General features: G+C 31.9%; 1 protein-coding gene across 10 annotated transcripts in view; it reads left to right on the top strand.

The window, feature by feature from the left end:
- Positions 1 to 12,374, top strand: part of GRIA4 (glutamate ionotropic receptor AMPA type subunit 4) — a 481,423-nt gene that overhangs the window by 328,412 nt on the left and 140,637 nt on the right. For all 10 annotated transcript variants that reach the window (XR_012488407.1, XR_012488408.1, XM_074304367.1 and 7 more), the window contains one exon: positions 11,155 to 11,339. Coding sequence is in view for 8 of the 10 variants with exons in the window: in XM_074304367.1 (XP_074160468.1) it covers positions 11,155 to 11,339 (185 nt within the window). In the remaining 2 variants the exon portion in view is untranslated. The remainder of the gene's footprint in view (positions 1 to 11,154; positions 11,340 to 12,374) is intronic.

The raw sequence follows: 12,374 nt of genomic DNA, 5'->3' as shown, positions 1-12,374 counted from the left end.
GTTCAATCGTGTTTGAATCTTTCTGACCCCATTTGGGGTTTTCTTGGCAAAGATACTATAGTGGTTTCCTATTTCCATCTCCAGTTCACTTTAAAATAAGAATTCAAATAAACAAAGTTAAGTGACTTGCCCAGGGTCACACATGTCTGAGACCAGGTGTGAACTCCTGAAAACTACTCTTCCTGATTCAAGGTCAATGCTTTATACACTGCACCCCCTAGCTGCCAAAAATAGACAAGTGTTACTTTAATATTTTATCAGATAAAATAAATATAAGAGCTTGATTAGAAAGATCCCTGGTCAACTTGGTGGGTTTTCAAAGTAGTGTGCATTTAGGATTTGGATTGTACCTCTTTGTAGAGGACATTTATAATCAATGTGATTATAAATCCATTCAGAATTCATTGAGAAAAAATAATCAAATCTCAATAATTAGGGATGACCTTTTGGGCTTGAACTATTCTGAGAGTTAGGACCACTCCTGCATACAGAACAGAAAGTAATAAATAGCATTATAAGTTTACTTGAGAAATGGTGCAACTAGAGGAGCCTTAATATGCAACTCTCTCATTGAACCACTTATGACTACCTTTTTAAAATGTCATATTGTAGGCAAAGTACTTTCACCCATGGAGAGGATGGGGGAACAAGAAACAAGCATTTGTTTTTCAATTACATATAAAAATATTTTAATTTTGAGTTCATACAATTTTTCATCATCAAACAGTCCTTTGGAATTGTTTTGGATCATTGTGTTGCTGCGAATAACTAAGCCCTTCACAGTTGATCTTTTTAAATATTACAGTTAGTGTGTACCATGTTCTAGTTTGAAACAAGCATTTATTAAGTGCCTACTGTATGCCAGGCTTTGGAGAGATAGAAATATCACATTTCTACCAAGGATATAGCAGCCATGGGTAAGAGAACTATGTAGCTGAGTGGAAGATATTCCTAAATCCTATTGTCCTGGTCAGATGAGAGGGATTTCTTGAAAAGTTTGAGTCAATCAATAAGAATTATTAAGTGCCTATTCAGTGCTGAGGATAACAATTTAATAATGCTATTCTTGAAGAGTATATATTCAAGGAATGGAGAGACAACATATACACATATAAGTCTAAATCAAATAAATGTACTTAAATACAAGGTAGGTGAGTAGGGAGGGCACTAGCAATTGATGGGATTAAGAACATATTTATGTAGAAACTTGAATTTATACTAAAGAAATCAAGGATTCTCTGACACAGAGAGGAAGAGGAAGTACATTATAGGTAGTATAAAGGCACAAAGAATGAATTTGGAATACCATGTGTGAGGACCAGAGTCTCATTTGACTAAACCATATAGTGGGAGAAAGGAATAATTTACAATGACACAAGAAAGATAGATTGAAGTCATTGAAAAAGGGCTTTAAAACATAATAGAAGACTATATTTTGTTCTAAAGACAAAAGTATATGGGATGGAAAGTGAAGAGTACTGTATAATATGGAAATCATGAACTTGGGAATCTGAATGAATATTGGTGTTCCCCCCAAAATAAAAAATGTTCAGAATGACAGAGAATTTGGGAGGCAAGATTATGAGTTCTGTTTTGGCAATGTTATGTTTTCGATGTTTATAGGACAATTGTAAAAAGGTTTAAACTCTGAATAGGTGCACTTGAATCAGACAACTGAGCACTTAAGGCTAATTATCTATTCAGCAATGACTCTATTAGCATGTGTTTTGAATTGCTCTTCTCACAATTAATGCTGGATCAATGTTTGGGGTAAAGAGAATTGTAGGCAAGGATTAGAGGGTGGGGAGAGAGAAGCCAGAAATCTTCACTTTGCAGCAGAATGAAGGGAAGAGAAGTTGGTGGCGAGCCTCCTGATGGTTTGTCTTCTCCTTCACTTCTTCCCCTAAAGACCAAGGACTTTTATTTATCCTCACTCCAGCTGATTCTGAGGCTTCCAGGGAGCTAGCCTGGACTTTACAACAATCACTTTTAAAAGCTGGATAAGCAACTGATGATGCAAAATTGGAACTGGGAAATGATATTCAACCTAAACATATGATCTCTCCAGTGACATTTTGTTATCAGTCTTTTTGATTTGACAGTTATACTCATTTCTATGATGATAAGAGCTTGTAAGCTAGGCAAAACCATATCAAACTTCAACTATTTCCCTGGAAAATATAATTTTTTTGTCAATTTTCTGGACATTGCTGTGATGGTACATAAATTAAATAGTCACAAGTTTTGCATGTAAACTCACTAGCATACTCAGTATGCTTTGATCTATTTGGTAGATTTGACTAATCTATATATACAGAACTGAGTCAAATGCTTTCAAATAATCAATAAGGATATTTTAAACAATATGGTCCTTTAGCATTATTTTTTCAATATTCATAAAACTGATAAGAGTTATTCTTTACACTCAAGATTTTGGTCTACCCTTTTGACTCCCCAGATAATATGTTTTCATTTGTTAATGGTTTATTTTTTTTTACTTAGTGATACAAGCTGTAACTATTTTCTATAAAATATAAACATGTAACTGGTCTATATTTGAGAAGATTCTTGATGTTCTCATCTTTTTGGTAATTAATATGTGATGCCTTCTGTTAAGAAAAAAATGGAGCAGGCTTGAATCAGGGAGGAAGCTGGTTAAGTGCTTTGTGAGCAATTCATATGCCACTCCAAAGGATTTGAGCCAATAATTATGGATCTTATCCAGACTGCTACTTTCCAGTTTTGCAGAGAAGCTGGAATTTCAGGCACCTCCCTTGATGCAGTTATTTTGTTGCTCACATTGTCAGTGCATAAGCTTTTTATTTTGCATTTGACCCAACCTGCACTTTTGTCGTTTCTTTTCTACTTTTGACTATATAGAGAACTGGAAATTTTCCATATTCTCCTTATTCAGGGTTTGTCTCTCTCCTCTAATTTTTTTGCTTCTTATACTTTTATAATTTAGTTTTTAATTACTATTTTTTTTCTTATACTGTTTTTATTCATTTTAATTGCTTAACCTTTTGATTTTTGTTATCAGTTGTTGACTAAGACCAGTGATAGTACCTTAATAGAACTGGCTGACTCAGCTTCCATGTCATACTGTAATAGGTACCATAGTATTTTTAGGGCACTCAAAAATCCTCACTCTATGACAACTTGACCAGCATTCTCTTTCTCTCATTTAACATTTGCATTCAGATGCCAAATTCTTATGATTTTTTTAAAATGTTATTCAATTTCCCTCTATTGTTTTACCACAACACCACAAGCTATTTTCCTCTAGGCTTCGGCTCTGGTCCTCACTGTCTCTTGAGCATAATAGAAGATTGGAGTAGATATACTCTAAAGCAGGGTTTTTTAAACTTTTTTCCACTCCTTTCATCTAAGATACTTTTATATGAACCCAGGTATAGAAGTAGATAAGATCGGTATACAAATCAATTATTTACTGATAATATATCATCATTTCAGAACTCCCACATTAATATGAATTTGCCATAATGAAATTTTGCTCTAAGATACTTTCTAATACTAAAATTCCAGTTGGACAACTTTCTAAATTATTCTTTAAAAATAATTCTTTCCAAAATATGTCTAACAGGTGGTCTTCTGGCCTTTCTTCAAGATCTCTGGTGACTAAATACTTACCACCTTCCAAGGCAGTACATTCTACTATAAATGACTTTAATTGTGATGAAGTTTTCTTTACATCAAGTCTCTGTTCTTCTGTGTAATTTACCATCTAATGTTTCTAGTTCTTCCCTCTGGGAACAAAAAGAACAAGTCCAATCCCTCTCTTAAGGGATAATTCTTGAAATTATTTAGAATGAAGAAGTCATCCTTCCCACAAATCTTGTTTTCTCCTGGCTAAACATTTCTATTTCCTTTAACCAGTATTTATATGGCACTGTACAAAGATCCTTCATTACAACCTAAAAGGCCCTGGGAGCCCTCCTCCTTAAATTTTAAGTTGTTCAATTTGGGCCAATGATCTTCCTGGATCATTTTGAATCTGTCATTCAATGTGTTAGCTGTTTCTCAACTTTATGACATTTGTAATTTTGATAAACCTGACATCTATCATTCTTTCAAAGGTCTCCCTCATGTAGTAACTTGTATTAAAAGTTTTTGTTAGAGATATAAAATATTTGTCATCATCATTTGTCAAGTTTGTCTATTCTGCCAATCGTTTCTAATATGCAGGCAATAAATTATTCTTTCACTTTTTATTCAGGAACACTCTGTTATGGTTCCCTGCTATCTTTAAATACACAAAGTCTTCTGTCTCCTCAGGTTTTGATTAATTTTATCTTTCAATATTTGTTCACAGATTTATGGACTTGGTTAGCTATTGTAGAGACTATATTCTTTTCTATTATTATCTTACCTATTAATGTATCTGCTTGTGTTCTCTCAGCAAAGAGATCCCTGTCTATAACAGGAAAATTCTGATAAAATAGGAACATTTTATAACATACCCAAGGCTGTGGCCACAGGCAAGCAGAGGACCCTAGCTAGAATTCTAGGGAAGAAAAGGGCTGGTGGTTATTCACAGACCAGGTCATAGGTCAGGAGAGTAGTAAGCATATCTTTCCTTAGATCATGCCAACTCTTAAAAACTAAAATCTTTTAGGCCCTCAGAACTAGCTATATAAAAATATCTGAAGCTTGGGTCCTTCTCAGCCTAGGAGCAGAGTCCAGCTTTAACATAAGTTTAAAAGTCAAGAAACAGACTTGAAAATAAGCAAACAACAAATAAAGAAACTTACCATAGAAAGTTACTATCAAATCAAAACACAAATTTATAAGGCATCAAAGTCAAACTATTTCTAAAATCTCAAAGAAAAATATGAAGAAAAGACTTCCTCAAAAAGCAGAATTGGCCAAATTGAAAAAGGAGTACAAAATTTCACTGAAAAAAGAGTATCTTAAAAAATAGAATTGGACAAAAGGAAATGAAGATATAAAAACTCACTGAAGAAGATAATTCCTTAAAAAGCAGAATTGAGTAAGTGAAAGTTTCATAAGACATTTATGAAACAAACAAACAAACAAAAAAAACAAGATCAAAAGAATGAAAAAAAAACAGGAGAAAATGTAAAATATCCCGTAGGAAAGACCCACTAACCCAGAAAATAGATTAAAGAGTGATAATGTAAGAATTACTGGGTTACTTGAAAGCCAAGATTTTTTTTTAATGCCTCAACAGCATCTTTCAAGAAATGGTCGAGGAAAATTGCCTCAATGTTCTAGAACCAGGGCAAAAAAGAAATTGAAAGAATACACTTATCACCTTCTGAAAGAGATCCCAAAATGAAAACTCCCAGCAATATTATAACCAAATTCAAGAGCTCATAGAATAAAAATTAGAATAAAAACACAAAATTTAGCAGCTTCTACATTAAGGCTTAAGAAGGCCTGCAATGTGATATTTTTAGAGGGCAAAGGAATTATAATCACAACCAAGAATCATCTACATAGCAAAATTGATTATTATCTTTCAGAGGAGAAAAATAAATATTCAATAAAATAAAAAAAAAACTTTCAACTTTTGACTTTTAAATACAAGAATCAAGAGAAGCAATAAAAAAGGTAGACAAGAAAGAAAAACCATAAAGAATTCAATAAAGTTAAATGATTTACATTCCTTCATGGGAAGATGATATTTGTAATTCCTAAGAACTTTACTATAGCAGACAGTATATGTATAGATAGAGGGTGTAAGTACTAGTTGACTATGACAGAATTGTGATCAACTGATTATGGAGATGGGGGTGATAGAAGCAAAAGAAGATTTGGGGAAGCATTAATTACAAGCAAAACACTTTTGAGGAAGAACAGGATGAAAGGAGAGAGAGAATAGGATAAACTGAGCAGGAAACAAAATGGAGTTAGCAATCATAATTGGGGAAATATTTCAGTAAGTTTCTCTAATACAGAACTCATTTCTTAAATATATAAAGGACTGAGTAAAAATTATAAATTTACAAATCATTCTCCAATTGACAAAGAGTTCACAGCAATTTTCAGACTAATCAAAGCTATTCATAATCATATAAAAATGTTCTCAATCAATATTGATAGAGAAATACAAGTTAAAGCAACTCTTGAGATACCATTGTATACCTACCAAATTGACTAATATGACAAAAAAAGGAAATTTACAAATTTTGGAGGGGATATGGGAAAATCAACAACTAATACCCTGGTTGTGAAGTTGTAAAAGAATTTATGTATTTTGGAGGAGAATTTGGAAATATTCTCTAAGAGTTATCTTTGACCCAGCAATACCATCACTAGAAGTATATCTCAAAGAGGTAAATAACAAAAAGGAAAAGGATCTATATTTATAACAGCTTTTTTAGTGGTGGTAAAGAATTGAAATGTGCATTAACTGGGAAATGGCTGAACAAATTTAACATATGTGTGTGTGATGGAATAATATTGTACTATAAGAAATGATGAGCAGAATGCTCTCAGGAAAACCTAGACTTATATGAACTGATGCCAAGTGAAATGAGCAATAGCAGGAGAATATTGTACACAGTAACAGCAATATTGCTGATGATCAGCTGTGAAAGACTTAGTTGTTCTCAAATTCCAAAGGACTTATTATGAAAAATTCCATCCATCTCCAGAGAAAGAACTGATGAAATCTGAATGCAGATTGAAGCATATTTTTAACTTTATTTTTGGTTTTTTTAAAGTCTGTTTTCCTTCATAACATTACTAATATAGAAATATATTTTGCATTACTGCACATGTATAATCCATATCAAATTGCTTGCTGTCTCAGTAAGGAGAAAAAGACGAAAGAAGGGAGACAATTTGTAACTCAAAATTTTAAAAATGAATGCTAAAAGTAGTTTTTATGACTAAGTTCTCTTCAGGACTAAGCTCACAATAAGGTACTCTATTTCTCTTCCTCATGGTGTCTTCCCTTTAATGGCATCTCTCTCCTTACTCCAGCTAACTCTGGTTAGTTTAACCTGATAGTCAATGGCTTTATTCCTCCTCAGAAAGTACTTCTTTTCTCTTGCTTAATTTTCTCCATAGAAACTTATCTAACTATATGCTCTCCAAATTATTTCATATTTGCCACTCATGGTGACTATTTGATTTCTTATTTTTTTTCTGTAAACTCTTCTCCTAGATAAACCTTTCTTTTGGCAAAGAGGAAAAAATAATTTTAAATGCAATTGGGAAAATTTTAAGATAGAAAAAAAAAAAACAGATGAGCTGGGCATACAACTTTAAAAAATTAGAAAGCTAAGCAATTAAAAACATAAACTCAAAAAATAGACATTTTAAAAATCAAAATAAAATAAAAAAAATTGAAAATAAAAATGGAATTAAGAAATATAATTAAGAGGGTTAAGAAGAAAGGGGAAATGTGGACCTATTAGTAATTTGAGTTTCTTTCTTCTTTTTAATTTTTTTTCTTTTTAATTAATTAATTTTAAACTTAGCTACAAAATAGTTACCATGTGCATAACAAAACATAAGAGAGGATTTAACATATAAAGCAATAAATTTTCATTTCAAGAAAACCTTTATAATAAATATTACACATTGCAGTGATCAAAGCTGTCCATCTTTTCTTTGCTTCCTTACAGGTTTTCTTTTGTTCTCTGTTGCGTACTTAATTTGATTTTCTTTTCAAAGAGAAAGAAGAAAACAAAATCGCATTATCACAAAAGAAATAGAGTTCTCCACCCCACATGCACAAAACCTTGCAACTTAGAGCTAGGTAAAATATGAAAAACAGAGGGAAAGATTTAATAGAAAGAACAACCAATTTAAAGAATTGGAGAATAAAAGAGGTTAAAGATACAGGGATTATTTAATTTAGGCAAGGAACACTAAGAGGTTACCTTTTAATGATCTTCCTAAAAAACAGATAATTCAGTAGTAGTTTTTTTTTTTTTTTTCCCTCATAGGCTTTAATTCTATTAGTGTTGTAATTTACCTATGAAGAAAAATTTAAATCCTTCAAGGGGAGGGGATTTTGAAGATTTTCTTCCTTTCTAGAGGAAAATAGAACAGATGCCTATCTATGTAAAATGGACCAAGTTTTAGGAATAAGTGGAGTAATGGGCTATATCATATTTTTAAATGAGTATACAAAACAAACTTTCCCAGAAATACTCATAGCAGCCTTCTCACTTATGAAAAATAAGGAAAGTGGTAGCTTGTTTTTTGTTGTGGTGGTGGTATTTTTGTTGTTGTTGTTGTTTGTTTTGTTTTTTAACCTTTGGTGAGACAATTGGGGCTAAGCCACTTGCCCAGGGTCACCCAGCTAGGAAGTATTAAGTATTTGAGGCCAGATTTGAACTGGGGTCCTCCTGACTTCAGGACTGAGGCTCTATCCACTGTGCCACATAGCTTCCCCATGTGTTAGCTTGTTTTAATTTTTCACTCCAAAGATCAGTATCTTCAAGTAATTAAGAAAAATGTATATTTTTAAATCTTTTAGTAGATCATCTCTTAAGATCTCTCCTATCCCCATGATTCTGTGAAGTTTTATTTTAGAAAGTCTTTTATAATTGCCATCAATCTTATAAAACTTTTAAAAACTGATTAATTTTGTTATAAATTTATAATTTCATGCCAACCCTTTTATCAATAAATTTCTACAATTATAAATTCTATAACTTATAGCTTTCAAGAACTACTTGAGCATTAATGACAGCTTTAGACACACAATCCTAGGTATTAGGCAAAACTAACACCTAGATCTTTCTGAGTTTTGAGGCCAATACTTTAAAATACCACATTAACCGCTTAATTCCTATATTTACTTTGCTGCCAAAGATTTATGTTTTGACCCACCTGTATACTCCCTCAATCCATGAAGATTACAATTTTCTCCTAGCCTTAGCAGGAATACTGATTGACTGTGGCCAAAAAAGGGAAAAAATGTCATCACCTGCTGTCTATCCCTCTGGTGCTGAGCCTTTTCATGCTTATTAGATAGTATGGTCTTTGGACAACAGACACACAGTCTGTCACTATGCCCAAACTTGAAGCTTTTCAAAGTTGGCAAGACCTACCAGAGTTTTGTATTATGCTGGCATAGCCTTTGAAAATCCAAGGTCACCTCCATTCCACAATTAAACATCAGAAAGATTTCCATACAGGGTCTAATTACATCTTTCAAATATTTTTATTGTACCCACTACATTGATACTATTCTTCATATGGTTCCAAATTAAGTGTTTTTTCAAAAATTCTTCAATCCATCTTCACAGAATGAGACTTTAAGGCATCCATGATAAATATTAAATTTATCGTTTTGAGGGAAGAAGGTAGAGTTAAATTGGGTAATTTTATTTATAGTCTCTAGCAGTAAAGGTAACTTGCTCTTACCTTTTAGCCCTCTACTTTCTCTTTTATGCAAAAATTTGGTTGTATAATCATAGATTTAATCGTAAATGCTTCCTATTAGTATTTACAATGTATTCCTGACTGCCTTAACCAAAGAAATTAGGTATGCATCTAAGTAATGTTTTATCATACATAAAAGTATTTTTTAACATGGCAATCTCTTTCACTTAAGAATGTTCACTCTCCATGCTCATTCTCTGAAACTTCTATATTGTTTGCATAGTACAGTTTTTACAGACTGGGAATAGATTTCGTTTATTTCTGCTCATTTGTTTTCAGACAAACAGCTATACTCTAAATCATCCAAGGTCATGGCTTTTTAAAATGAATCAGGTTCTGGTATCTGATATAGAACATTCAAATTCTAAGGCCTGATTAGTTATAAATATTAAAAGACATATCGAAAATAATTTATAAAATTCAGTTGTACTATATGAAAATACACTTATCACCAGGCTGCTACAAGACCAAGAACATGATTTCATCAAATGATGTGAAGTTGTTTTCTGTGAAATGCATGCTAGCATGAAAATAGATATATCTAGGTGTCAAGTAACAACAAGAGTCCATCCAGAAGTGCCAAAATAAAAGCAATTGCTTAAGAAATATGACAAGCTGAGCTTGATTCAAGGTAAAAGAAAAGCTTCCAAGTGTGATTGCTAGCATTATTTACATAGCTTAAACTGAGTGAAGGGAGGAGAGGAAGGTGGAACAAAAAAATATATATCTCAGTACAGAGATACATAATAACCAGAAAGAATAATATATAATTTTAAAGAAATGAATAAATACATTTAAAGAAATTTCATTCTGAGTCAAAGAAAATCTTATTCTATGTCATGTATGTTGTAATATAATTCATATCATCATGTATATGTAATAAGTAAGAAATAAGGGTAAGGGGAAGTGTTTAAAATAGAATTTAGACTTTATTTGAAAAGATAATTATAGCCAAATGTAACAAAAGAAAAGATTAAATGGAGCAATAAGAACTTCAGAATAATTATGTAGTAATTAACATGTAATCTCTTTGGATCTTTTTTGGGGGAAAGGTAGGAAAAGAAAATGAGGTGAAAGGAAAAATGGCATAGATTAAAAAACAGCACTGCTACATTGCTTTATTTGTCAAGCAATTTTATTAAAAATATATTCTTAATATTTTCATCTCTTAATTGTTACTTTCATTTTGTCTCTGGTTTAAAGGAAGACATTTCAGAGACTAAAAGTAGCCTTAATGACCTCAGAAACAACGTCATTTTGTATTTTTTCATTCCCAGCATCTAGCAGTCATAGATGCATTTTTTTTCTCTGAATAGTGGGGACATATTAGTGTTTGCTAAATTGACTTGAACTACTGTTCCATAACATTTTATCTAGTCTGGAATAAATAATGTTCCTTTCTATAAAGATCATTCAGAAGCATTTATTAATTATCAGCGACATGCAACATACTGCTAGGTGCTAAGGATACTAAGAGCAAAATAAATATTTCTCTCCCAGGAGAAACTTACATTCTACAGAGGTAAACACTCTATGAACAACTCAGAATTCCTACATAGTCTCAGCCAACTGATATCCTATTGTTGTCCAAAAGGAAAAATCAATTATAAAATAACTATCCAAGCTTTTGACTTTCCCAAGTATAAAAATCCAGGTAAGATGTGGGACTAGAACATGTAAATGCAAATTCCTTACATTATCTATCATTTGTTAAAGAAATGGAAAAAAAAACACATTTTTAGTATTTATCTTCTTGTCTTCTAGGATACTCTATACTTCAGGCTATTATGGAAAAAGCAGGACAAAATGGTTGGCATGTCAGTGCCATATGTGTGGAAAACTTTAATGATGCCAGCTATAGGAGACTTTTAGAAGATCTGGATCGAAGACAAGAAAAGAAATTTGTAATAGACTGTGAAATAGAGAGACTTCAAAACATATTAGAACAGGTAAGTCTTGTGTTTTTCACCTGCATCTGAAGTCTGCAAGTATTTTGTTTCATTTTATGAAAACTCCTAACTTTATAGTTACGCGATCTTCTTTCAAAATGTTTGGATCAAGAGAACATTTTACCAATTTTTGAATTTGTAATTTGATGTTTTGGGACTAGCATGTGTCTGGTCCTTCTTTTCTGCATTTCTTAGAATATCTTATCTTCCTTCAAAGTTAAGCTAAAATGTTGTCTTTTGTAGGAAGCCACTCCTGGTTCTTTTTATGGGGCTGAGTGACTTCATACCCTGTCACCAGAATTACCTAGTATTTATTTTGTATGGATGTATTTTTGTATGTATCAATGTATATACACACATAAATGTCATTTCCCTTAATAAATGTGAGGTCCTCAAGGGTAAAAATTTTTAATTTTAGTCTTTGAATTCTTAATGACTAGCATAGTTCATGGTATATAGCAGATGCTTAATAAACACTTGTTGATTAAGTGACATTTGGATGCTTTATCTTGCTCAACTAATTATTTTTATGTCCTAAGATTTTTAAAAAATGGTTAGAAACTTAAAGAAACTAATAGGATTTTAAGTTGTAGGTATTTGACTGCTCCCTGAGGATGACCTTTGAGAATCACTAAATTACTTTAACTTTATCTTCTAAATTCTATAGAAGTCTGTGAGTCTCGTAAAAGGAAACATTTTTGATCTTTGGAGAACAGATTATCATAAATTTTAAAAACATATAAAGTAGTTTGCATGTGGAATATTTTCTTCTAGCTGGCCTAGGCATATAAAAATAAAAGACTAAATATAAATCTATACCTAAGAAATCCTTCATAAAGCACATCAAAATATTTCTACATTTTATTTGAAGTAGGCAGGAAAAATAAAACAGTACAATGTCATTGTATTATGTTATAGGAAAATATATTCAAATATATAGATGCCTTTTGCTTAATTCTGGATAATATGATAATATTTTAAAAGTCTATTTTAGGATATAGTTATTAATATTGCATCATGATTATAGTGAATGCA

The sequence above is a fragment of the Sminthopsis crassicaudata genome, chromosome 3, assembly GCF_048593235.1.
Source record: "Sminthopsis crassicaudata isolate SCR6 chromosome 3, ASM4859323v1, whole genome shotgun sequence".
Classification (NCBI taxonomy): Eukaryota; Metazoa; Chordata; class Mammalia; order Dasyuromorphia; family Dasyuridae; genus Sminthopsis; species Sminthopsis crassicaudata.
This window is presented reverse-complemented; position numbering and strand designations above follow the sequence as displayed.